At 54.7% G+C, this 25378-nt stretch overlaps 1 protein-coding gene across 1 annotated transcript in view; it reads right to left on the bottom strand.

The window, feature by feature from the left end:
- Positions 1-25378, bottom strand: part of MYT1L (myelin transcription factor 1 like) — a 131089-nt gene that overhangs the window by 86263 nt on the left and 19448 nt on the right. The window contains exons 2-5 of the mRNA XM_037048659.1: positions 17489-17636; positions 8759-8813; positions 8552-8585; positions 8214-8276 (exon numbers count right to left, since the gene is read on the bottom strand). Of these exons, the coding sequence (XP_036904554.1) occupies positions 8214-8276; positions 8552-8585; positions 8759-8813 (152 nt within the window). The 5' untranslated portion in view covers positions 17489-17636. The remainder of the gene's footprint in view (positions 1-8213; positions 8277-8551; positions 8586-8758; positions 8814-17488; positions 17637-25378) is intronic.

Consider the following 25378-nt stretch of genomic DNA (forward strand, 5'->3'; position numbering starts at 1 on the left):
AGAGCCTCCCCTACCCCATCCTGTCTGTGCTCTCGCACGGCCCCTGGGGTTCAGACAGCCCACTGGAGTGGCTGAGGGGCAAACAGGTGATCTGAGAACATTGCTGAACCAGCGCAAGTTATGCACGAGGTTTGCTCCCGAGGTGCTCTCTCCTCCCTGGAGTTTTGGGAAAGGTGCCTCCTTGCATGCGGAGCTTGTCTCTGGCGACATCACACTAGGTGGTGGACAGACCACACAGTGGCTGCTTCGGCTCATGGCAGATCTCTCAGAACCATCTTGGTTACACGGGTCTCAGTGCTTTCCCTGAACAGGCCTGGGGAGGGGTCTTCAGCTCAGTGACCCACTCCAAGGTCAGTCTTCTCTGTGTGAGGGACACACGTGTCTCCACAGGGTTCCTGCCATCCCTGGGACACATCCAGGTTCCTCTAGTGCAGCTGCTCTGGCCCTTTGTTCCCAGTGGGCTCCTGGCCCTGGGCTCTGTGCAGGCTTGGGGACAGATGCGAGGCAGGGCCTGGCAGGGGCTTTAGACCTCACCTGAGCACATCACCTGAGCCCTCGAAGCTCCGGGGGACTCCAATGTGGGACAGGTCTAGGCCTGCAGCAGCTGTGCCGGCCACAGCCCTGACCCAGCACACCAGGCCACCCCTCCCTTCCCCAACAGCACTGCTGCCTTCACTGTCCCCAAGGACTTGTCACCCTCAGGGGCCTTGGGACAGAAGCTAGTGGCTTCAGCACTGGGGGCTGCTGGGTCTGGATGTCTGTGACACAGATGGTCCTGGACACACTCTGATCCTAACTGGAGACAGGGGCTGGGACAGGGGCTGGGACAGACTTGCAGGGAAAGTCTGGCACTGAGGGTCTTTGGGGCAAGGTGCTGGCTGTCCCTGCTTGCTTAGCTTTCAGAACCACACACATGGTGGGCTTCGTCTTCTACTGGCTCATCCAGAAACATCCCTCTTCCCCGTCTCTGAAAACTCCACGTAAGCGGGCATCTGCCTTTGGCTCACACAGGCCTGTCCCTTTGGGAAGTGATTCTCACACTGGGGGACCACCCCTGGAGAGGGTTGAAAACAGGGGGCCAACCCTCCCCCACAGCTTCTCATTCAGCAGGTCTGGGCTGGGGCCCAGGAATCTGTCTGTTGAGAAAGCTCCAGGTGATACTGATATGCCAGGTCACGGCCCCGCTTGGAGAAGGCTGAGGGAAAGCTGACTGGTCTCCAGCTCCAGGTGTGGGCTTGAGGTCATGAGGATGACCATGTTTGCTGATCATGGTGGCTTGGGAATGACTGAGGCCCCAGCTGGAATGCTAGGGCTCTGGGGGTGGCACCAGTGGTTTCTCAGAATACCCCTCCTGCTCTTCAGAGGGGCTCCTAGAGATGGCTCCTTCCTCCAGCCTCCTCTGGATGTTGGGGCTCGGCTGTCAGGCCAGGCCACAGTCTTTTCCCAGGACCAGGTGAGAACACAGGAGCCCGGAGGGCAGCAACACAGAGGATGGAGCAGCCTCTGTATCAAAGTCACCTCACCCCTCACCCCTTGCTCCCCAGGTCACAGAAGACACCCTGCACCCTCCCAGCCACTCCGAGGCCGGTTTTCCATTCCTCGCAGCTGGGAACATTCTAGGCCACGCAGAAGCATCCTCAGGCGAAAACGCTGCAATGGCACTCTCTTTCTCTGCCTCTCTTACTGCTGTAGGCATGGAGAGGGTCCCGGAGCTGGGGCTCCCAGCACAGGTCAGTCACATATTCAGAGCACGATGTCTTCTTCAGGATGGGTCTGAGGAATCTGCCGACTGCTCCTTTGTCTTTTCACTGTGTGAACAGGAGGAGGAGCGATGACAAGGGAAATGCCCTGAAACATGGACTTCAGAACTGGGTCACGGTGCCGGTACTGGTACTATGTGGGTTTCCTAAAAATCATCCGTTCAGACTGCAGGCCCGCAGAACGACACCTAGAGCCAACAGGCCACCTGAACCAACTCAGGCTGGTGCGGCGGGCTCACACACCTCTGTCCGTGCCCACCCTGCCCCGCGGCCCTCACCATGAGAGGTGGACACATGCCCTTGGCAGATGGAGCCCGCAGACCTGTCCATGGGCACCACTGTGGTCCACTGCTCCCCTCCGTGGGAGCAGAGCCTGCAGAGACCCCCCACGCCAAAGTGGAGGACAAGCTCGGCCCACACAGCCCGCAAACTGCAGGGCCTTGTGGCTGCTGTTCCATCACACCACAGGGTCAGCGCCGCTGGACGCTGTGCATGGCCATAGTGGGGCCCACCTTCCCCAGTCCGCTCTGAGAAGCAGTGGCTGGGGTCCTGCCATCATCCCCAGCAGCTGGCAGGAGTCACGAGTGAACTGAGCGTGTCTGGTGGGCGAACCCCAGTTGACAGCTGGACTGTACGTCAGCTAGTGCTGTACATTCTGTTGCTGTGTCAAGCGATTGGCATATATTTTCATAAGTAAATTGCCTAAAATACCCATGCTCCTTCTCTTTGAACGTGGATTTAAAAAACATATTTAATTTTATCAGTGTGGAATGATCTGAACATGTTTTTAATTTTACCAAACGTCAAAAACACTTCCTGAACTGCATCGATGTCTGTTTCCCAGTTTTCATGCCCCGACTCGGCCACACTCTGCGCGGAGGGCCTGCAGGTCTGTCCAGGAGGGCAGGCCTGCTGTAGACCAGCAGCAGGCAATTGTTTTCTTAGGACGATGGCCAGGAATCCTTTCCCCCTGAATAATAGAGGATTTATTGTGACAATAAAGGTTAACTGCCCCACAGGCTAAGACTGTGCCTGAGTCTGTTGTGTTCGTACTCAGACGACTAACGAGGAGTCAGAATAACGATGGGTCCGGGAGGCCCATGTGCTTTGCTCCTCCAGTTCCCACACGTCCATCCCTCGACATCAGCACTGTTGCTCCATGTGCAACTGTGCAAGCATTCAAATCGATGTTAAAATGTGTGTGCCCTAACTTCTGATTTACAGTATCAGTGACACAGTAAAAAAACCAGGCATGCCTGTCAGGTGTATGGACGGGGTGACGGTGTGCACAATGATGTCTCATAAAGAACAAAGGGGTCATCCTCGTGGCCTCATGAAGCAGAGCTCAGAGAGGCTGGTGGGGTGGCTGTGTGCAGAGTCCCCCATGAACACCCCACCGTGCGCCCTGTTGCACGGCAGCCATACGTTAATTAGAGCGTTCGGCAGACACTGTGCCCATGTTTCACGCGCCCAAGTGAATCTTCATTTTTCACATGCAGAGCCTTACTAATTAAAATCAGCTTTGCAATTAAACGTGGAAAATTGTGTTAAACTTTCAAGCGTGGTTAGAAAAAAATGCAATTATTTTTAGGGCATTTTATTTCAATGCAAATGAAATTTCTGTCACTGTGAAACCGGTGAGAAGGAGGCATAGTGATTCTTGTTTCTCTGTCTGTCCTCCTCTCTGCCCCCCGCCCCCCATTTTTTTGGATTATAGATGCCCCTCTCAGTTGCACATTGCGATGCTCCACTATCTCTTGCCAGTATCTGGCTCTGTTCCAAGGCTTTTAGTGAGGGCTCTCTGTCAAGGCATGAATAATACAGCCCCCTGGCTGCTGGCAGAATCCAAATGAGGCACGCGTACATCAGGAAGCAAGCCCTGAACCTCAGCTCCAGAACAAGCCAGAGAAGACAGGCAATTATTCACCTGCGGCTGCGCCCTGGCAGTCCCACTGGTGGGTGCGAAGGGTTAGGAAATGGGAAAAAATCTGAATACACAGTATGCACAATAAGCCAGAGAGAAGCTGATAATTTTCTAATCAAAAAGGAAAGCTACCATTTGGAACTTTTAATTTTAAAGTTTCAAAATCAATTGATTTGGCTCTGAATTTTCTCATTCGGCGGGTTTTAAAATAATGGCTATCACCCAGCTCTCGGGTGCTTGTTGCATATGTAAGACTCTAAAGCTAAACTTTGGGTCAAATATTTCATCATGACCCTATGCACAACAAACAAATATGTTAAACTGCAGTGAAGGGTAAATGTAAATAATATCCACTGAACTTCAGATAAACCCAGAAGCTTCACAAAACATGTGTGCGGATGATGAGTGGAGATCAGGGGCTCTCAGTGTGTCTGTCTGTCTGCCTCTCGTCAGAGGCTTCAACAAGAGTGCCCTTCAGAAAGAAGTGGTTCCTGAGCTGAACAATTACAGATGGAGAGCAACCTGCAGCTTCTTTCCACGAAGTCTCCCTTCTCCTGCAGGTATCAGTGTGTGGTTTGGGGGCTGTCACCAGAAAATGCCAGACCTCACGGCCCACCCAGGGACCTGCCCCTCAGCGTAGGGCTCTGGCGCCAGACGCGCAGCAGCCACAGCGCGGTCTGATGTGTGGCGCACACAGAGCACATGCCTCAGCGGGCTCGCCGCATGTCACGCTTGGCCTGGAGCCTTCCTGCCACAAATGTCTGTCAGGAAGGGGCGCAGGCCTTCCTAAATTGAGAGTTGCTGGGCAGGGCAAAGTCTGTGTTAGCATTTGGGTTCCTAGTAAGATGACTTCTGGACTGACTGCAAATTCCACAGTGTTTCTGTCATACTTCCATGCTCATAACGTAAAGCCTCAGGTGGATGAACAAGTCAGATGCATGTGTGCGAATGCTAATGATATTTCTGAAGGTGAATGTCTGCTCTGTCAATTCGCTGCCTGGAGGCCTGGCCCTGGCTTTCTGTATCAGGGGCTCAGAAGTGCTGACCGAGCTTGGGTCCCTGCTGGTCAGTGTTCGGGAAGTGGAGCCTACTTACCTCCGGCACCAAGGGGACACCCCTCGGAGGAGCTCAGGCCCTCAGTTTTGCCCTGGATGCCAAGAGACTTGGCACTGCACATTGTACTATGCAAACCGCCTGATACAGTTTGGGTCTCAGTAAAACTGTGCTTCCATTTCCCTCAGGGTTTTCCCACCTGATCTCTCTAACTTGTAACCATGCAGTTGCATGTGTGTTTATCAGTTACCTCAAACTGGTTATGAACTGTGAACTTGAATAAATATTCATGAATAGATTACCTTCTGCTCAAAGGCATAGTTTTTGAAGTAAGGTGGACCATCCAATGAAGTGTTAGAACCTTAACGCCCATTCCCTCCCCGTTTTTAACCAGGACCCTAAACTGTGAGTCCCTTTTCGAGTCCTGTCCCCTCTCACAGGCATTCTCTGGTGGGCGAGTCTCCCTGCTCTCTGTCTCGCCTTCCTACGAGCCCAGAGCCCCGCCTCTCTCAGCCGAAAATGGGAGTGATTCTTCAGCGCCAGCAGCTCCTACCTGAAGCCAGGACAGCAGGGAAGCAGGCTGGCCGGCCACTGAGGGCCCCACAGCGTGTGTCCCACCAGCAACACAGCAGACACTGAGACTGGGATTGAGATCTGCTTTCCTGGCAGATAATATGAAATTTCTATAATATGATGTATTATAGAACTGAAGGCTGGAAACTTGTATAATCTTATTAACCAATGTCACCCCAATAAACTTAATAAAATAAGAGAGAGGGAAAAAAGGTTAATGGTGGGCAGCATTTTACCATTTGCTATCAAATTTCCTAAAAATTGTTTGATTTTTGACATTGCTAACTCCACACACTTGCCTCAAATTGTTCTTTGCAGGTTCAGAGAAACAGAAGCTTCAACGTATTAAAATATCACCATTTCACTTGGCTGCGCACTGATGTGATCTATGACTGAAATAAAGATGGTAGTAGCCCTAAGAGAAACACGTTCATCCAAAAACACCACCGAAAGACCAGACAGCTCAGGCAACTCCACCGAAAGCAACCGGGAGGCAGCTACTGCCATGACCCGTGAGAGGTGGCTGTGCTGGGTCTCTGCAGAGGCCACGCACACTGGGGGTCCGTGGGCGTGGACAGCGGGCGGGGGGCTTCCACAGCAGGCAGCCCTTCAGAACCAGAACAAAATGCCAGAAGGAACCGAGACCTCAAATGTGGAGCAGCAGCACTTCAACGGGGCTCACACGCACACGCACCTCACCCACCGGAAGGAGCACCTATTCAGGTTAAGAATTTCGAATGCTGCTCCTTTGGTAACAATCGCTGGTGATGTGCAGACATCGACGGGGGAGCTCAAAACGCCCACCTGGTCCTCCAAGGGGCCCTCTGAGAGGACCCGCACCTGGGGTGTGGGTCCTGAACTGGTGACCGGTTTTGCACAGCGAAGCCTGCGGCTCTCTCCTGGTAGAACCAAGGAGAAAGAAGCCCATGCCCGTGGTGCGGTCTGCCCAGCGCCCCGCGGCGTGCTAGTGGGGGCAGGAAACAAGCCGGGTCTCTGTGCTGGGGCTAGGTCCTCAGCCTTGCGCCTCGTCACAGCTCCCAGTTCACTGTTCCCATCAAAATACTAGGAATTCTAATAATCACACACACGATGACTCGTGGCAAAAAACGTAACACCAAAAACAACTGAGGTAAAACGCTTGCTGAAAGATTCCCCACTTGGATGTCTCTGTGAATCTGTGCTACACCCCCGCCTGCTCAGCTCCTCTGGGGTTCGGGTGCGCGGGGCCCAGGAGAGCCTCGCGTCTCAGGCCACCCTCGAGCCACAGGCCACCCTCGTCACAGCACCTGCTTCGAGGCGGGAGGGAGGTCCAGTGGGGTGTGCACACCCACGTCAGGCCTTCGTGGGTGGAGTGCCCTTGGCAGGAACACACGTGTCTGAAATAGTCCTTCGGAAACTTCATGATTTTTCCTACATAACTGGGGATATGAAATTACATCTAGCTGATACCTAATTAAAAGTTTTTGGCAGAACCTAATGGTTTCTTTAACTGTATGATACAGTTTAACTATTGACTAATCGATCGAGAGACAATTACAGGAAAATTAGATTTTCCTCATGGTTTGCTAACCTGTTTTCCATTGAAAACATAAACATGGTGGGTTTTTCTAAAACTTTTAGATTAAGATTTACACAAATGCTTCTTCATAAAATAACAAATTCCTTAAGCCAACTATTTAAATTGCATAGTTCAACAATTTACTTTTATACAGTAACAATACCAGTAAGTTAAATAAAATATTTTAAATCACAAAATTCCCTTAAAAACTTGCTATGCCTTTGGCACACATATAACGGAGGTCTGACGACCACTTCATCGCGGATGCTCATTAAACCCTGCCTCCTTAAATGCCAGCGTGGGACATGGGGAGTCATTTTGTGATTTTCCCCTGATTTTACTAGGGGACATTCAAAACAATTGCTTGATTTCACCCATAAACTAACGTTCCCCAGAAGGGCCACAAACTGTGGCCGTGAGGAGGGTCACCCTGCGGGCTGCAGGCACCTGCTGTGGCCCATGCTCCGGTTCTGGGGCCTGGTTCTGATGGTGCATCTGGCTGAACGACCTGGGTCCCAGTTCGTGAAAATCAGGTGCAGATGTGTTATGGTCTATGAGCACTTTTAACCCATGACACTGGGACTTCCACCAGAAAGCACGGCTGCTTCCGCACCAGGAGGAATAGCTTCCCTTCCTCGTGGAGGAGGTCGTCTGGAGCCCGGTCTCTGCACAGCGCCCCTCAGCCCCTGCAGAGCCCGCGGGACTCTGGGGATGCATCTGCAGCCCTGAGTAGCCACCCCCCCTTCTCGACTCTCTATGCCCATCTCTCTGATAGGCCCATCTCTCTGATAGGCCCATGCCCCAGCGTTTCTGGGGAGGAGATACCCTTTAAAGCCCCAAAGTCTCCTTAGGCGATCTGTCCTGCTCCCCTGCGCATCCCTGCGCCGTGCCCCACTGCACGTGTTTCTGCTGCCGCCCAGGTACTGGGCTTGGGTTCGTATCCCAGGCCAAACTGTTTAATTACGGAAGCCATATTCCTGCAAAAAGACGCGAAGGTTGCACTTTGGTTTACTATTTGTGATTTTCCGTCCCACGGCTACCAGCACGGGGACACTGGGAGGGAGAAGCGGCCTCCCCGGCGACCGTGGGGGAGGCTGTCAGCACTCCGTCCCCATGCATGTGGTACGCGTTTCAGGCTGATCTTGTGTCGTCTTATGAATTATCGTAAATTCTGCCCCGGGAAAGAGTGTGAATTGCTTACATTTTGAGAACCTGTACAAGAGACCCATGACTGAGTTCCTGTCAAAGAGAAAAAAACTGTGACACTCACTGTCCCCAAGAACACCCGCCCACTTGTCTGTGCCACTTCAGACACACAATGCAGGAGAGAAAGCGCAGGCATTACCTTCTGTGTCTTGCGTATTTGCCACTGACATGACCGCTGCCGTCACAGCCGGGAGTGGGACAGCTGCAACAGGAAAGCACGATTACATGGCGCCGCGTGTGTGCGCGGGTTTGACCCGCCGCTTCAGTGACCGGGGGGGGGGGGGGCGGGGGAGGGCAGAGGGGAGGGCCACACAGATAGAGAGAAACCCAAATGGAGGAGTGGGGTCAGGGAAGTGGCCTCATCAGCGCTGCGGGGCGTGAGCAAGGCGCCAGGCACGCGGGAGGGCAGCGTGCCTACGGAAGGGCAGAGCTTTCCTTACGCTGCTGGGGGGGGACAGTGGCCCCCAGAGCACTGACCTGAACAGCTCCTGGATGGCTGGTTCCACGGGAACTGCAGAGGGAAACAGAGAAACACGTGTCATCTATCACAAGCACCCTCTTCCACTGGACAGTCCCAATGGGTCGTGTCAAGGCAGCGGTCGGGGAGAACCAAGCAAACAGCTTCTGCAGGACGAAGGTGACCCCGCTTGGGGCCTCCGGGGACTTGGGGGTGCGTGGACGTACCTCGAACCCCTTTGGACCGTGTGCGATGACGCTTCTCCTCGGTGTCCACCTCCATCTGGGGATAGATGAACAGGAGGTCAGTGTCCCTCTCCGGCAGGCCTAGGTCAGCAGGCATGGGCTGTGCCCTGGCATTTTAGTGCCAGCACTCGACTCCTGCTCCCCTCTGCCAGGGAGGCCTCTGCCTGGGACTTGGGGGGGAGAGCATCCAGCACCCACAATGTGTCAGAAAGGCCAGGCAGGACCATGGCCTTGCAGTGGACACTTTCAGGGGCCCCTCCTTGAGCTCAGCCTGACCCCTCCCTTTCAGAGCACTGGTTGAGCATGTCGGGCTGGTTCTGAGCTGAGCTCTGTGCTGAGGTCACACAGCTCTGCGCCTGCAAGGAGGTTCTGCCTGATGGATTCTCCTTGTGACTGGGAGGGGCTCTCTGCTCACACCAGTGAGAGGAGTGGGCATCACAGATGACATCAGACCTGGGGGCTCTCATTGCCATCTAGGTCCTGGGGGGCAGTCACTGTCCACAGTAAGCTAGCTCACTGGGAAGCTTCTCAGGGGCTCGGCCCTTTCTCACAGTGACCCACAGGTCTTACACCCTGGAACCACCAAGTGCTTTCACGCGTGGCCTGGTACACCTCTCGCCACAACCGTGGGAGGGTGTCTTTAACAGGTTACGTCTGCAGATCTGACTGACCCAACGGGCACCCAATAGGGAGTTCTAGTGCAGGGCCTGGGAACCACGCAAGGAACACACTGCAGCTGGGTGGACATGTGCTCATGTTCTGTGCATGAAGTTATTTCCACAGCATGAGAATACTTTACACATGAAAAACTGCACACGGGAGACTCTAGTCCCCAGAGCAGGGCTGGAGGGAAGGAGCAGAGAGGCGATGGCCGACCTTCGGGAGGCAGCGGCACAACCGCTCAGCCCCCTCTGGACTCCCACGCCCTGTAGGAGGCAGCCAGAGTGGCCCTGCAGTGTCAGCTGCATGCACCACTTCCTCTGGTCTGAGACAGCCATGGTCATCGGGGTGAAAAGGGCAGCCCAGCCCTGACCCTGCAGCAGAAAGCTGACAGCTGACAGGGCGCGGCCCCCACAGGGAGGTCACCAGGCATCACAGCCTCACACGGTAGCTCCCAACACTCCATCCCCATCACCTGAGCACCAAGTGTCCACGGCATGGCATGCCAAGGGCATGTCAGGACAGAAACAAGGTCTGCGCCTTCAGTGGGCTTCGTGTCTGCTCATGGGAGACCTATCCATTCCCATGCAAGACTGCGATGGGACCCAGTAAGAATTTCAGAGAGGAGGAGGAGCCTGTGAGAGTGGGTCACTGAGGAAGCCTGCCCAGGAAAGTGCTGATGGCGGAGGGCCACCTAAATGTGGGAGGGAGGGGCCTGTCCCCGAGCTCCCACACAGACACTGCACATGCTGTCCAGTGAACGACTGGGCTGGAGCAAGTGAGGCCGCTGCCGGGATGACGGCTAAGGGGGTGGCAGGAGGTAGATCCCTATGAGAGGACAGGTGGGGCCCTTGATGGAGAAGGATGGGGCCCAGGCATAGGCGAGAGGGAGGGGTGCTTTGAGGCTGAGGCAACTGGAGGGGGGTAGTCACCTGGCACCCACACAGCTGGAGTCACCTCTTAAGCACAGTGGGGTGGGCAGCGTGGGTAGGGCAGCACGTCACAAGCACGTTTCAGAAAAGCAGTCGATGGCAAGTTGAGTGAGCAGGCAGGGGGGCAGGGGTGGGGTCAGGAGAACTGCGAGGCAATGAGGGTCACTGAAAAGACAGAGCTGCCATAGTGCCCCGAAAAGTCCCTGCCAAGCACCCCGAGTGCGCAGCTGTCCAGGGAAGAGGGAGGTGTGGGGCGCAGGAAGTGAACCGAGGAGACATGGAAGGAGAATGCACATGAGGCAGCGCTGGGGACTCCGCTGCCCACTCCATCACTGGCTCATATGCCTGGGGCAGGACCCCAAACGCAGGCGCACTGTGAGGGTCTGCATGGTGCCACCGTAGTGCTGGGCGCTCAGTGCTCCAACTGCTCGTTTAGGGGCACAGCTCCCAGACCCTGTGCGACATCAGCAGAGCCCAGCAGCCAGTAGCATGTGGGCAAAGCTGCAGGAGCACTGACGGGGGGAGGACCCTGGGTGCTTCCACGGGAGCCGTGTGCTCCCGAGTCAGGGGACACCTCCAGCACACCAGATACACTAAGATGATGGGTAAAACCTATTCTTCAAGGAATTCAGAAAGGAGGGAACCGTTACGCCAGGGGAACGAGCTAAGAAACATTCTCCATGTGGGAGGATGCATGGAACATGGAGTGCTGTGCTTGACGCCCCCTGGGGGAGTGAGCAGAGGGGCTTCCTGGGGCAAGTGCAGGAACCCAAACTTGGAGCTGGGTTTGAGAGCTTAATTGCAGGTTTCGAGTTTTGAAAGTGCGTGTGTGTGTGTGGGGGGGGCGGTTGAGGGGAGTGTTCCGAGCAGAGGGAAAGGATGTACAAAGGCCCTGAGGCTGGCACGCACTGTGGTGGCTCCAGGGGCCCAAGGGGCCCTGCTGGAGGACAGGGGCTTCTTTTGGTGGGGCGCAGGCTGCTCAAGCCTTCCTTGAGGGAGCCAGGCCAGTTCTGTCCCTCATACATGGCATCTGAAGGACAGACCTGTGTTTCCAACTCCGGCTATAACTCAGGAGAGAATGGCCACCTTGGGAAGTGCAGTGGGGCTGGCTCTTTTAGGTGGGCACTGAATCAGAACACATGGCCTCTTTAGCTAACTGCTCACACGCTTGCATAAGAATTGCATTATTTCTTACTTTAAATGCATTGTTTTTTACGTGTGGGGGACAACTTTACTTTCTTCCAGGTGGACAGGTAATTCCCCCATTAATCACTCATTAAACAAGTAATACTTTCCCCACTGGTCCAAAATACCCCCTCCCACGGTGGGGCAGGTTTGGGAACACCCTGTGCTGCTCCTCCACCTGCTCCCCCCATTGCTCCTGCTGATTCCAGGCCTTGGGACGTCAGCCTCCTCGCCACCAGGGTGTCATGAGGTGACTCATAAGGGCATGTAGTGCGGCTCCCAGTGGACTAGTCAGTGCTGGTCTTTTCTTCCTCCACAACTCACAGAACCATAAAATGAAGTGTCAAACTTGATTCAGGTTTGCACCTATACAGGTGTCTCCAAATGCGCAAACTGCCAGCGAGGTTCATGTTTAGCAAAGCACACACAATGCGCAGTCCGAAGCACGCACAGAGGGTTCTCATCTTCCAGTGTTCACACCTGAAACTGTCAGGTCAAGCCCACCTGACACCAAGGGCTCCTTCCCACGGTCTGTTTCTTCAGGAACTCCTCCCCACTCAACCCCGCCTGCCCTCCCCAAGCCCACCTGCCACTGGGGAAAGAAGACTGATTTCCACCAAGCTAAGCATATTTTTGAGCTGTTTCTACTGTTGGTTCTGAGACCAGAGCCATGGGTGCTGCGTTTGGTGCTGTGACGATTCGCAGCCTTATTCTAACACGTTGGTTCTCAAGTTCCCTGGAACTGGAGGAAGGTAACCCTATTATCATTGCTTGGTTTCTGATTCTATCCCTAGTAACTTATGTTTAGAAAAATCATCCTTAAAGAGCTACCTTCATACAAACCCTTTTAAGTCCAATGATTACTTTTATAGTAAGGATAGGTTTTCATGAAAACTTTAAATGACATTTATGCTTTAAAAAAGTCTTGCTTTATTGCTATTATGTTTTAAAAATTTATTTTGGAATCAATAAAAGCTATTAGAATGACTGGAAGAGAGCAAGAGAGTCATTTTGTGAAATGTAAACTTTGCACTTGGAATCAAGGTTTATTTCATGACCGACTTTCCCTCTTTCTCCTGACCCAGTGAAGTGCACTTTCCTCAGGCTGAGTGAGACAACAGCCTGTCAACTACCCAGAAGCACCCAGCATCGAGGTCCCCTTGGGCCCCGAGGCCACTCTGTGCTGGTGCAGCGCTCTCGAGGGGCAGCAGGGAGCCCGAGGAGAGCTGTGCGCAGGCTCCAGGGACGAGGGCAGACAGCAGGAGCCTTCGTGCTCTCCCCTGAGTGTGCTGACGCGTGTCCCTGCACACTGTGACATGCTCCCCCCGGCAGGACGAGGGCAGGAGAGACCATGCAGTCCTAGGCTCCCTGGTGGGCTCCACCCCACCTCCTTCCCACAGCCACTCCTCAGTTACTCAGGTAGCAGTTACCCATCCTGTCCACTAGCCAGGCCCTATCTTTCACCTCCGGAGACTCACCCGTTGGTCATTTCACTGCTCATTAGCGCCAGGAAGAGCAGACTGCAGAGGGGCAAAGCTGCGTTCAGTGTGCCAGGCTGTGACTGGGAGGAAATCTGGGCACAAGACTAAAAGGAGCGAGACGCTGCTAGCAAAATGCAGTGCGCAGGTCACACTGCATGCAGATGGCTTCTTGCACGTGCCTTTATTCCCGTGGGTCACTAACTGAGACCTCCCCCCCACTCACTGATGGCTCTAGGGGCAGAAAAAGTCCACCTGTAAAGGTCAGCAATAATCAGAAATTCTACACTGTAGTTCTTGCATGGTGTTTAGAAAAAGTACTATAGCAAATAAAGATTCCCAAAATACAACAAGATTTTCTGTTTTAGTGAAATAATGTGGTGCAAACATGTTAAAATTTAGGATTTTCACCCCATTTATACTGGGACAGACGGAATTGTTATTAAGAGGTTGCAAAGTTACAGAGATTAGCGGGTTTATAGTTCACAGCATCATGGCTTACAATTTTCAATTCTAATTATCCAACATTGTAGGATGAAAATAAGGAAAAATTCGGCAAATGAAACAGGATCAAAGCTTTGGTGGGCCTGATCCTCGTTCTCCCTTTGCCTCCTCTCCACCACTGCTTTATCAGTGAGGGTGGTCACAGTGAATGGACCCTCAGAAGAAGAGGCCCCCTCAGACCCCTGGCCTCTTCACCCCAAGACGCTGGCTGCTTGGGGAGCGCAAGGCTGGTGCCAACAGTGGCGTGTGTGACTGAAACAAGGAAACAGTTTCAGGGCGAGAAAGGACAGTGAACCTGAAGCTGGCGCCTCCGCCTGCAACCATGGACCATGAGCTCCGATGCCCCTGTCCAGATCACCCACGTCCCTCCCGAGCCCCGTGTCAGAAGGCTTGCTTCCTGCTGCCCCCCCTCCTTGCAGGTCCACTCTGTTCCTTTCACCTGGCCCCTCTGCTCTCCACCCTTTGACCCCGCTGACCGGTAGTGACTACCCCTTCTCTCCCTCCACCTTCCTCCTGGCGCTCTGCACCCCACTGATGTCACTTCTAGAATTTGTCTCAGAGCCCACGGTGACCTGCTCCCCAGGTGGCCCAAGTCTTATCAGGGCCCACCCTTAGCCAGGCATCCGAGGGCTCTCCCACCTCCCCGACTCGTGGCTCGGGCCAGGTTTTGCCCCAGTCTGTGCACACCTAGCAAACGCCCTGCCACTCCACACACTCCGGGAGGGCTCAGACCTGTGTCACTGACACTAACCGCTCATTTCCACCCGGACCCCACACTTCTAGCTGCTTCCAGAGGGCCGCCATCTCCCATCCAAGTCCTGTATAATGACAGTCACAGGACTCATTTGCAGACACCCTTTCTTCCTTTCCTGCAGCTGTTTGCTGCTCTGCCGCTCACCCCTGGCATTTTTCAGATTTTCTGCTGACACGTGTGCCCCTTCCTCCTCCGCTCGGCCGTCTCACGAGGAGAGGTGGTGACGGCACCAGTCCAGCGCAGCCAGCGGCCATTTCCTCAGCAAATGGAGCGATCGTTCTCCAGTCTGAAACCTGACCGTCGCTCTCTGCTCCTCTGTGGAACAATTCATCACCATCCAGGTTTTGCAGCTGTCTTCTCTTGTTGCCCTTTCTTTCCATCTCCCTGAACACGGCCGAGTTCAAAGACCAATCCACCAGGATGAGTCACTGCGGTTGCGTCTGGGTGCTTGTTCCTCACGAGCTTGCTTCCTTGTGGATCCACTGCGTTCAGAGCTGCGAGCTGAGACCTTACCTGGCATTTCCGTCCATGGAAGAACCCAGAGTGGCTTCCTGTTGGCCAGTCTAAGCCCAAGAAACAGTGTGCACCTTTCTTCGCTCCACCTGCAGACGCACACACGGCACACGGGCCACACAGTCGGGGGCGAAGCAGCAGTGAGGATGACCGCTCTCCCTGCGGCCCACGTCCTGTCCAGAGCGAGGGAGCGTCCGCTCTGCTGCTAGATAGCCCTGAGGGAGCACGCCGCTCTCCCCGTGTGCGTGCTGCTTGCAGACGCAGCTGAGCTGCTGAAAGCAGCCCTGTGACACAAACACTGTTCCGTAAGTCGCTGTTTTTCATGTGCCAGGAATCACCGCCGTCTCTCCAGGTAAATGCCTGTGGACTGAGCTCAGGCTCTGAGTGGATACATAACGCCCCCCAGAGCGCGTGCAATGTCACTTACCCAACCACCCCACGGACCCCACTAGAGGACACTTAGGTTATTCACTTCCTTCAGTCACTTTGCTCCACGGTGAGAAGGCCCAGTATCGCACTTCTTTGTGCTATTTCTATAATGCAGTTTTCTAAGACGACATTGACAGGACTGCTGGACAGGGTAGAAATACCTGCATTTTTTTCATTAGTAAAAATGTGAAAAATGCAGACACCTGCGTGTGACCTTGACAAATGACACTGCACGCCTTGCTGCTGCTGACAGTCCTCCCACTGACTGCGAGGAAGAGAAGCCTGTGTTCTTGTGGGTCTCTCTCAAGTTGTCTGCTATGAAGTTGCTATTTCCACCCTTCCTTACTGTTCTTTTTAAAACCACATCAATTTGTAATAGCTCTTTGTACATTAAGGTATCAACCCCTTTGTCCACCTAATCTTTTGTGAGTATTTTCTTCTAGCTTTCTTTCCCGTTGCTTCTGGTAATTTTTCCCATGTATGAGTAAGAGAGTAGGTCAGCCAACAGCCCCTCACCCCTGGACAGGCGGCCCTCCCTAGCTGCCGTGTCTGTCCCACATGGGCTGGGCGCTCGGCAGCCAGCCCACAGCCAGGGCGCCCGCCGCCTCCAGCCAACACTGCCCTTCCGGTAGATTGGACCAGGAAGAGAGACGGCCCACAAGAGAGGGGAGGCCAGCTCTGAGTCAGCTGCACGCGGTGCTCCGTGTCCCTGCAGGCCGGCCACTGAGACAGGCGCTTGAGCCGTCTAGTCAGATGAGTATTTTCCAACTTCTCCTGCACTGAATTTCAGGTGGAGTGTGGCACAAAAATAAAATTCAAAGATTCAAATACACTTTGACACAGAAACGTATTAATAGAACTGTCTGCTTACATTAATGCTTAAATTGCCCTTTCACTCACTGTCTGGTTTATAATTTTTTAAAGTTCAGTTTTAAAAATGTTTTACTTATTTTTTGTGGGGCAGATAATACTAAAAGAATAAGGAACAGAAAAACGACACGAGCTACAGCTGCAAAGGCCGGAGTGTGCAGTCTGCGAGCGCCCGTGATCCCTGAACACCAAACACACACTGGTCCACGGAGAGCGTTCCGGAATGCAACGCCCCAGAGGTTGTTAGATGGGCAACACATCGGACTGTGGAGAGAAAGGGCTGGGCCTGGACTCTGAGAGACTGAGTTCGGTTTCCCACGGCGCCCCTCACCCTGTGAGTCCTGCTGTCCACCTCGCACAAAGCCCCACCGGGAGCCCCCAGGTGCTGGGGCGGGGAGATGTGGGCTGTGAGCACTGGGGTCTGGGAGGAGCTGGCCAATGGCATGGCCCTGCCTGAGGTAAGAGAGGGGTGCCCCTGAGCACCCCGTGATGGTGTGTCCTGCGTGGTCGTGGTCACCTCCCTGGGCTGTCACTGTTGGGTATGTGAATGGGCCATGTGCTTCTCCCTGGGACAGGCCCCACCCAGTGGACACACCCGGCCCATCAGGGAGTCTCTAGAGGGCATGAGTGACAGGAAACACAGCCATAGGGCGAGCTCTTCACTGGATGGGAAGGGAACCCTCAGACCTCGAGTCACGACAGGCAAGAGCAGAGGCGGCTCAGGAGAACACCAGGAAAGACGCAGTGCCAACGCCGGGACGACGGTGCTGGAAGGACACAGGGCAGGGGGCAGTCGGCTCCCCTGGGGAGTGGTCAAGCCGACCTGGGTGGAACTGTTCAGCTGGGGTCTGTGCACCAGAGGGGATGTGGGACCGAACGACGTGCAACCCCCCTGCCACCCTCACTTTGTCTGAATTTGGGGATCATGAAGCCAAAGGTGGGATTTTGGCGGAGCATTTCGGGAGGGAGGCAGACTCCAAGTTGGACGGGCCAGGCTGTGAGGAGAGCACCACCCAGGGCTGGCCCCAGGGGCAGAGTCATTAAGAGCTTGATGGGGTCACAGAAGACGTTCGACTTCCAGGACAGGTCGCAGTGTCCATCAGAGAGCAAGCAGTGACGGACAGGGGAGGAGAGGGTGCCAGGAGCGAGGACCTCAGGGAGGAGAGGCAGGGATACTTGCGCTCAGATAGAAGGAGGGCAGGAGGCGAGGGTGCAGAGAGGCCTGAGGAGGGCGGCAGTGGGACCCACGGGAAGCAGGCGGCCGACAGTGGTCGTCCAGACCAGCAGCCTAACGCGCACCAGGACCCATGAGCACGGCTGGCCTCACACCTGCACATGGGGCACACAAGCCCACAGGCCAACGGGCGGACAGCGCACCACACTTTACCTTGCAGGAAGTCTTCTCTCCTAGGATGGAGGCAGCGTGACTCCCTGGGCAGGACCCAGAGTCAGGGGCTCTCTAGGCTCTGATCCTGGTCCTCTCCAGCCTGTGACTGGCGAAGTCACTTAGTTCCTCTGTGCCTCCATGTCTCCATCTGCAAAGACAGGAACAACAATGAGAAGTGGCCAGAGGTTGCACTAGCACCTCAGGAAGCGACGTCAATGGACAATGTGCCCTTTGCCATGGTCAGCAGGGACCCTCGCTTCCTCCAGGACCGAACGTCTCCTTTCCAAGGATAGCGGCTCCCTAGGGGGGACAGGCCATCTGGGAAGTCTTGTCCTGCCAGCTAAGTCAGCTGTGCAGTCTGTGAGACAGTCTGCTGCCCCCAAGAACATTCTAGAACCCTTGGTTCTGGGGGCCCAGTGGCCCTCCAGCTTTCCTCCCATGGCTGGCCTTCCTGCATCTGGGATGGAAGCAGTCCACGGGCAGCATGGCAGTGTAGGTCCAACCAGACTGCACGGGAGGGTACTTGGTCTGTGGTGGCTCCAGGGTCGCAGGGTGGGGCTGACTTCCATGAGCTCACAGGGCTATTGGAATTCAAGGACATGACCTTCTTATCCACTGTGTCATTTTCCCACCAGCCTTTCTGCTACTTTTGAGAAGGAAGAAACTGACACAAAGAGAGGTCGAAGTACCTGCTCAGAGCTACCCAGCTAGTGCGAGGGGTGAGTGCCATGTTGAAAACTGGCTCTCTCGTTTGCAAACCTCAGGCTCCCACAAGTCCTGAGTCCTGTTCAAAGAGACCCCTGCAAGAGCCTCAGGGGCCGAGGTGCAGGGCAGACTTGGGGCGCTGGGGCCTGGCAAGCCTTTGACTGGTGGCACCGGGTGGCCTCACCTCATGAGTGCCCTGGATGGAGACTCCAGGAAGCTCCTTCCTTCAGAAGAACCCATGCCCCTGCTCATGGGACTGCTCATGGCCACTCCAGACCTGCGCAGCCAAGGGGCTGAGAGCCTGGTGGGGTCAGAGGTGACACCTGAGCTCAGGGGCTGCAGGGCAGCACCGGCGCTTCCAACCAGCCACCAGCGTGGGTAACCAGAGCCTCAGCCAGCCACTGCCCTGGCCCCGCTGGCACTGCTCAGGGGGCAGCAGACAGCTGGATGGCCGCGTGTCTAAGCAGCAGGAGGTTCACAGTCCATCCGGTTCTGGGGAGCTGGGCTAGTCAGCCTGCTGGCCCTCAGGACTGAGCTGCAAAGCTTTCTTCACACACTGGAAGTTCCCAAGGAAGGACCTCACCCCAAAGACAGTGACTGAGTGTTCACACGTGTATGTCTGGAGGTCAAGGAGTTTGGTCCACAGAAGGGTTAGAATGGTACTTTTCCAGGAGAAAGTGATTAGACCAGATTTGTCTTTTTTATTTTCAACTTTGCTACTTAAAACAAAAGACCTCCTCCCCACTTCCTCCTTGGGGGTCTCATAATTCCCCCTGAACTTGACTATGAGCACTTCCTCTGTCTCACAGCCCAGCCCTGGGGTGGTGCACCATGGGAGAGCTCCACCTGTCCCTGCAGCTTAGGTGTCATCACCTGCGGGTGGTCAGTAGGGGTTTGTTGACCAGGTGGCAAAGAAAAGAAAGAAGGAGAGTAAGAAAGGAGGGAGGGGGAGGGAAAAGACAGCACTCCCATTACTGTCTACAGGAGGAGTTCTCATTCTAATGGACGGGGTTGTGCTGTTATAAAGGTGACTCAGCCATGCAGTGAAGTGGATAATGGCCAAACGACTTGAAATCACACAGCAGCACCAGCACACCACCATGCCCCGAGCGAGTGGTTTTACACGCATCAGTTTCCTAGAACTTGAACTCGCAGGACCCAATCCAGGTCAGCAAGGTTCTGGTACCACCCTTTTCCCTGCACCGTTTGCCTGTAACCGCTAACTATGAAAGCGGCCACAACACAGGTTCCTGTGACAGCAGGAAGATCTGACAGCTAGCACAGTGCAGCCCCACTTGTCACTCATGTCCCTCCCCTGGGACTCGAGTCTAGAAACACTATTTTCGTGCCCAGCAGTCAGGAGACTTGAGCACCTTCTATCAGCAAGAGGCAACTTAACTACTTTAAAACAAGCCCACCTTTTGGAGCCACCCATCATGGAGATGTGCGGGCTGGTTCCTGACAGACGGCCGTGAGCTGGACATGCGGTGGGAGCCCAGGGTGGCGAGTGTCCAGGAAGGGCCAAGAGCACAGCGAGCTCCAGCAGCCCAGACTCAAGCGGAAGCAGAGGGAGACTGGCTGTGGGGTGACGAGGCCCCAGTCTCTCGTGCCCTCCTGCACTGCCGGAGAGAGCGGGCCTCTGCTCTGCATCACAGAGGGACATCTGTGCCAGGTAACACTCTTGTTTGTAGCATGGGTGCTGCTAGAGCCCAGAGCTCAGCAAAGCGGGGGCAAGGGTGGAGGAGCATGTGTGGAGGGCGCAGTCAGAGAGAAATGGACCAAGGAGCCGAGGGCAGGAGGTGCTGCTGCAGGTGGGCCCGGCAGGAAGGAAGGCGGCATGGCCAGAGTGCAAGGCCAGGGTGGCCAGCCCCAAGGAAAGGCAGGTTCGAGGGCTTCGGTGCTGGCTTAGGGAACTTGGACTTTCGCTCTCCTGCATAAAGGCCCAGTGAGCACTGTGCAGCAGAGTAGCCTTCACATCAACACTGAGCCTGTGCAGTGGAGCTGATCCTAGGCTAAGATGCAGCTTGTCCGGTGGGGCTGGCACGTGCATCCTCAGGAATCAGGAAAGGGCGAGGGTCCTGATGTACAAAGGCCCTGCTGCACACCCCCATGGATGCAACTGAGGGCACAGGCCCTGACACAGCTGTGCTGACAGGTGGGTATAAAGGCCTCACCCACCCACAACCTGCAAGGGTGTCCCCACTCCAGAGACTTCCAGGCAGGTCTTAGAAGAGGAAGAGCCATGCGACACTTGGGAAGTTTGCAAAGAGCCTCTGTTCTGTCCTTTGGCCCCTGCAGGAAGCCCACACAGTCAGCACAGTCAGCGGGTGGCCGCTGGCCTGTTTTAAACATTGGGGAGACACGGCGGGAGAAGGCGAGTGTGGCCGGCAGCCAGCAGGGCCACCTGGGGAAGTAGTGCCACCTCTGGGCTCTCCAGGGCAACATGGCCCAGAGCAGGGCATTTCTTGGGCCGCCCTGCACAGCCTGCTGGCACAGCTAGAATGGCAGCGTGTGCGCAGAACAGCACGTGGCCACTGAGCTCCCTGCACACGCTGGAGGCTCCTCATTGCCTCGCTCTGACGGCATTTTAGAGAAAGGAAACCACACGGTGCAACAGGAGGAAAGAGCAAGGGGAGGGGAAGGTGGACCGCCCCACCGAGCAGGGAGCGCACCTGCTGTGCTCTGGGTCCTCAGCCAGGCCCTTCTCAGGCTTTCATTGCTCATCCTTCCCACAGCCTAAGAGGTGCCATCTCAGTTGTCTTGCAGATGCCACCTGGTACCTGATCCAGACCAGGTGAGATGAAATCGAAAGGGTCACAGCAGGCAGACGGTGGCAGAATGAGCGGAAGCCCTATGAGACGTGGCAGAGAGGCTGCCCCCACAGAAAGAAGGGCACGCACCCTGTCCTTTAGGAGCTGTCAATGCAGAAGTAAGTTTCTGCTTGTCTGTCTCAGGGGTGGCCTTACAAGGACTGAGCAACTCGCCCACCCAGCAGCAATCGGACCAAGGCCTGCCTCCATCTCGGGAGCTGGGCCGGGTGCTGGGACAGAGTAGGGAGCAGGTGGCAGGACAGGAAGACCCAGGTGTGCAGCAGGTCAGGTGGGAGAAACAGGGCAGGAACTTGAGAAGAACAGGGTGCGGCTATCTCAAGAGGTGGGTCAGGAAGGCCTGCTTGGGAAGCTTGACCCAGGAGCGGAGAAGCCCCCTCCTGCCTGCAGCCGCACCTGAGGGCCACCTGCAGCCTGCTGGTGTCCAGGATGAGGAGGCAAAGGCCTCTGCCTCCAGTGGCCCCACAGATGCTAGGGCACTCTGCCTGCTGTCCTGGGTGGTGGGGCAGGGGGTAGAGGGGGTCATGGGGATACAGGGCTGGGTGGAAGATAATGGGAGCCCAGGGCCCTCAGCACCTCTGCAGCTGTAGGAGGGGGAGGTACCTTCAAGGTATTGGGAAACCTGCATGAAGGCGGATTTAAAAGAAAGACAATATTCTGAATCAAGAGGGAGGAGCTGGCCTGCTGGCTAAGACAAGCAAAATAATCATGTAGAATGCATACACGCAGACACACGTGATATGAATATGATATGGAAACACAAAGGCATGCAGGAGTGACCAGTAGATGCATCTGGAAAGTCTGACCCATCTTGTCAATCACAGCTACGGAGTCCTGACACCTCTCAGCTGGGCCACAGCTAATGAAAGCAGACCCTGCTTTTCTCCATGTGACTTTTACTATACAGATGGCAACGGAAAAGCATCTCCCAGCTTGAATCACAATGTACAGGCAGGGACATTAAAACCTTGCTAGGAATCGAGCCCAAAGGCCCACCAACAGCTGTGCCACCTCCCTGTTCAAGTGGCTGGCGTGGAGGCAGCTCGCCTGGGGCGCTGCACCTGACCAAGTCCCAGACCCTGACGCAGAGGCTCCTTTGCTCACTCTCTGCCATCTCAGCCTGGTGACCACTGCTTAAGAGAGCGGGACCCAGAGAGCCACCTGTATGCCCAGCAGCATGGAGGGCTACTTGAGGTTTCATGTGTCCCCTGCCCAGCAGCAGTGGATGGGAGGTCTGGTCATTTGTGCCCAATAGACCTGAGTTTGGGCCTGATCAGTGCCAGTGGGTTCCTTGGTCTGCGACGCCAGCTGCTCTGTGTCCCAGGGCCCCTTCCTATGTGGGGCAGTAATTCCTGCCCATGGGGCTGTGGGGTGTGGTCAGCGAGGAAATGCACACGACACCTAGCTCGTGACCCCTGCCCATCAAGCATGCCATCTTCCCAGGGAAAATGAGAAAGTATGAAGACTCTGCAGCAACATTTTAAGTGTCTATGATGCAATTTTGAAACAAATATTAGATTCCAAAATTGTAATTATAATATACTTATAAGCAAAAAACACCACAGGCATCAATAAATACAGGCAAGAAATAAATACAAATGTTGATAACACCTGTGATATGATGGGGCTGGGACATGTGCTTGTCACCTTCCAGATTTCTCTCCTGCTGCACAACACTCCTGTTATTCAGGGTGATAACAATGCTATTATTCTCTAGACGACCTCCAAACAGTAAATACATATCCCGACCAGTACTCAATTCTCAGTGCGAAAGGAGACATCATTAATGAGACTGACTTCTTTACTAATGGTAGTTGAGTGACAATACTGGAGATCTTTGTTTTGCTTTACTCAACTTCCCAATGAAGAGGACTTAATTTTGGCAGGAAACAGAAGTTAGACCTCGACCTGTCCCTGTCATGTTGCGACGGCAGGTCTGAGCAGGGGAAGTCACACTCAATACAGGGGTCTCTGGGGCATACACACTTCATCTGTGACTTCAGGTGTAGGACAAGCCTGACACCGTGGGTCTGACTCACCTGCCAGGCCCACCCTCCTCGTTACATGAGCACGCTGTAAACAACGCCAAGTTAGTGAGGAATCAGTTGTCCCTTGAACCCTTAGGAGGAGGAATGAGGCTGGAGCATGAAATCTCCCCAGAGCTGAGGGGCCTCACTGACCACTGCCATGGACGATGGACTGTCCTACCCACTGACTATTTGATGGGATGCCCACCCTACCCCCATGGGAGGAGCCCGTGGCATGCAGGAGGGGTGTGGGGAGGCGTGCAGGCTCTCTCCGTGACTGTGTTTTGTCTGCACAGGAGCCCAAGGATGCTGCCCAGAGCACGGGCAGCCCCCGCCACGCCTGCACACGCTTGGCTGTGTCACTAGGGCTGGGATGACTTGTCGGTTAGACAGGTAGAGGGGGTGGGCTTTGACTTGATTTAAAAAACCAACTTATTTTAAACTAGTGTTTGATGCCAACTTCCACGTGAGCTTTACTACCTCCAGGTCTCACATGAAAGAATTGATCTGGGGACTCAGGCGAGCGAAGGAATAGGCCCTGTTCGCTCAGACCCAAGAAGAGTCGTGTGCCCAGCCCAGCGGCCCTGAGCCCGCCACTCTGACCTGGTGTGTAAGCACATCCCCCTGGAGAGATCTAGGGGCCCTGGGCAGCACTGGTGGGGGCCTCCACCCATGCCCTCCAGAGGGCAGGCCCACTAGGAGTGTCACTGGTGTCTGCTGTGACTTGCATGCCATGTACACACGTGCACACACAAACACACACACGTCACCTCAGTGCCACTGGTACCAGCACACATGTAAAGAAGGAAATACTGCCTTTTGAAGCCCAGATGCTGTATATGTTACAGCTATAAGCTTTTCTCAGTGCGAGCTGGAAGCGCTTCCATGTGAGTGTCATAAACTCCACTTTGAATTTCACAACTGGCAGTCATTATTCCACCACAGGCTACACCTGATTGATGAGACTATCAAATGTCTTGACAAAAATTCAGGTTGTTTCCTGTTTTTTTTTTCCTGAACAAATTCTGCCCTTGTGAACATTCTTCCTGGTGTCTTCCCCTCAAGCACAGGTACTTGGATTTCTCAACATTTAAGATTCAATAGTTGCTAAAAGGCTGCCCCTCCAAGTGGCCAAGACAGTGAGGGGGGAGACCTATGCCCCCCACGCCCCGGGGCAAGGCTCCCTCCGTCTTGGCGCACCCATGTCTCCCAGGCCCTGGGCTGGACCTACTGCCCTTGCTGCTGTTCCCCCTTCCTCTTCTTCGAGTTTGTTAACTGTGCCCAGGGCCTTTGTGGTACTGCTGATAGTCTGTTCATGCTGAACTTGTGGCGAATTCCTCCCTCGCCCCCGTCACTGGTCTTCGGCTTCGTTCACAAGTCTTCCTGCACCTACAGCTAAACCTGACCCAGACACGCCCCTCAGAGCTTCCTGCCCGCTGCCCACTGTGACCCATAATGAGAGGGCATGCCTACTTGAAGGGAACAGACCCTCACAAACAATTCTTATTTGTGTGACAGACGTGCTGTGGGACCCTGCTTCTGTCCTCCAGACAAGGCGCCCTCCTGCAGTGGGACAGGTGTGCACCTCCTTGCCCGGGACTGGACCGACTCTGAGACCAGCACAGTCCAAGTAAAGACAGCTCAACAGGAGCAACTGGGTGGACACCTGGCCAGCGGGACTCGAACAGCACGAGGGGGTGGGGCTGCCTAGATGATCGGCAATATGCCTTTTCTCCAGAGAGTGCTTGGGTGCTGTCTGGAGGAAGAAATAGACAGCTGAGAGAGCAGCGAAGAACCTTCCAGGCTGAGGACACAGTACACGCACAGGCCCAGGGAAAGAGTGAAGTTTAGGTAAAGGACCAAAAAAAAAAGCAGGGGCCTGTCACCACAGGCTTCCGATGCCGCAGAATGGGGTCTCAGATTACTGGAGTGTAGCAAGAGGTTTGCAAAGGGTTGTAAGGGCGGAAGGTGGGCAAGTGATCTGATCAGTGTTTAAACAGGCCCCTTCTGCCTCATCCGATTTGTTCCTTCTAGAAATCAGGGGGGTCTGCAGGTCCCAGCGGGAATTCTTCTGCTCCCCGGGCAGTTGAGAGCACGTGTGCCACCCACCCGGAGAGCAGGGACACCCTCCTCTAGGGGGTCTGATAAATGGCAGTTTAAGCTCTCAGTTTGTTGCTGTCTTCTCATATCAACTTAAGTGCCCTTTATTTTATGGGGGAGTAGTTTCTCTTTGTTGGACTCAGAATTCCACAGCATTCGTTTTACATAACTTTCGAATAAAGGAAACCACCAACCAACCAGGGATAAGGCAGCAGGATGTGCGGTGAGAG

The sequence above is a fragment of the Sturnira hondurensis genome, unplaced genomic scaffold, assembly GCF_014824575.4.
Source record: "Sturnira hondurensis isolate 20B ecotype Veracruz unplaced genomic scaffold, ASM1482457v3 Scaffold0006413, whole genome shotgun sequence".
NCBI classification, from domain to species: Eukaryota; Metazoa; Chordata; class Mammalia; order Chiroptera; family Phyllostomidae; genus Sturnira; species Sturnira hondurensis.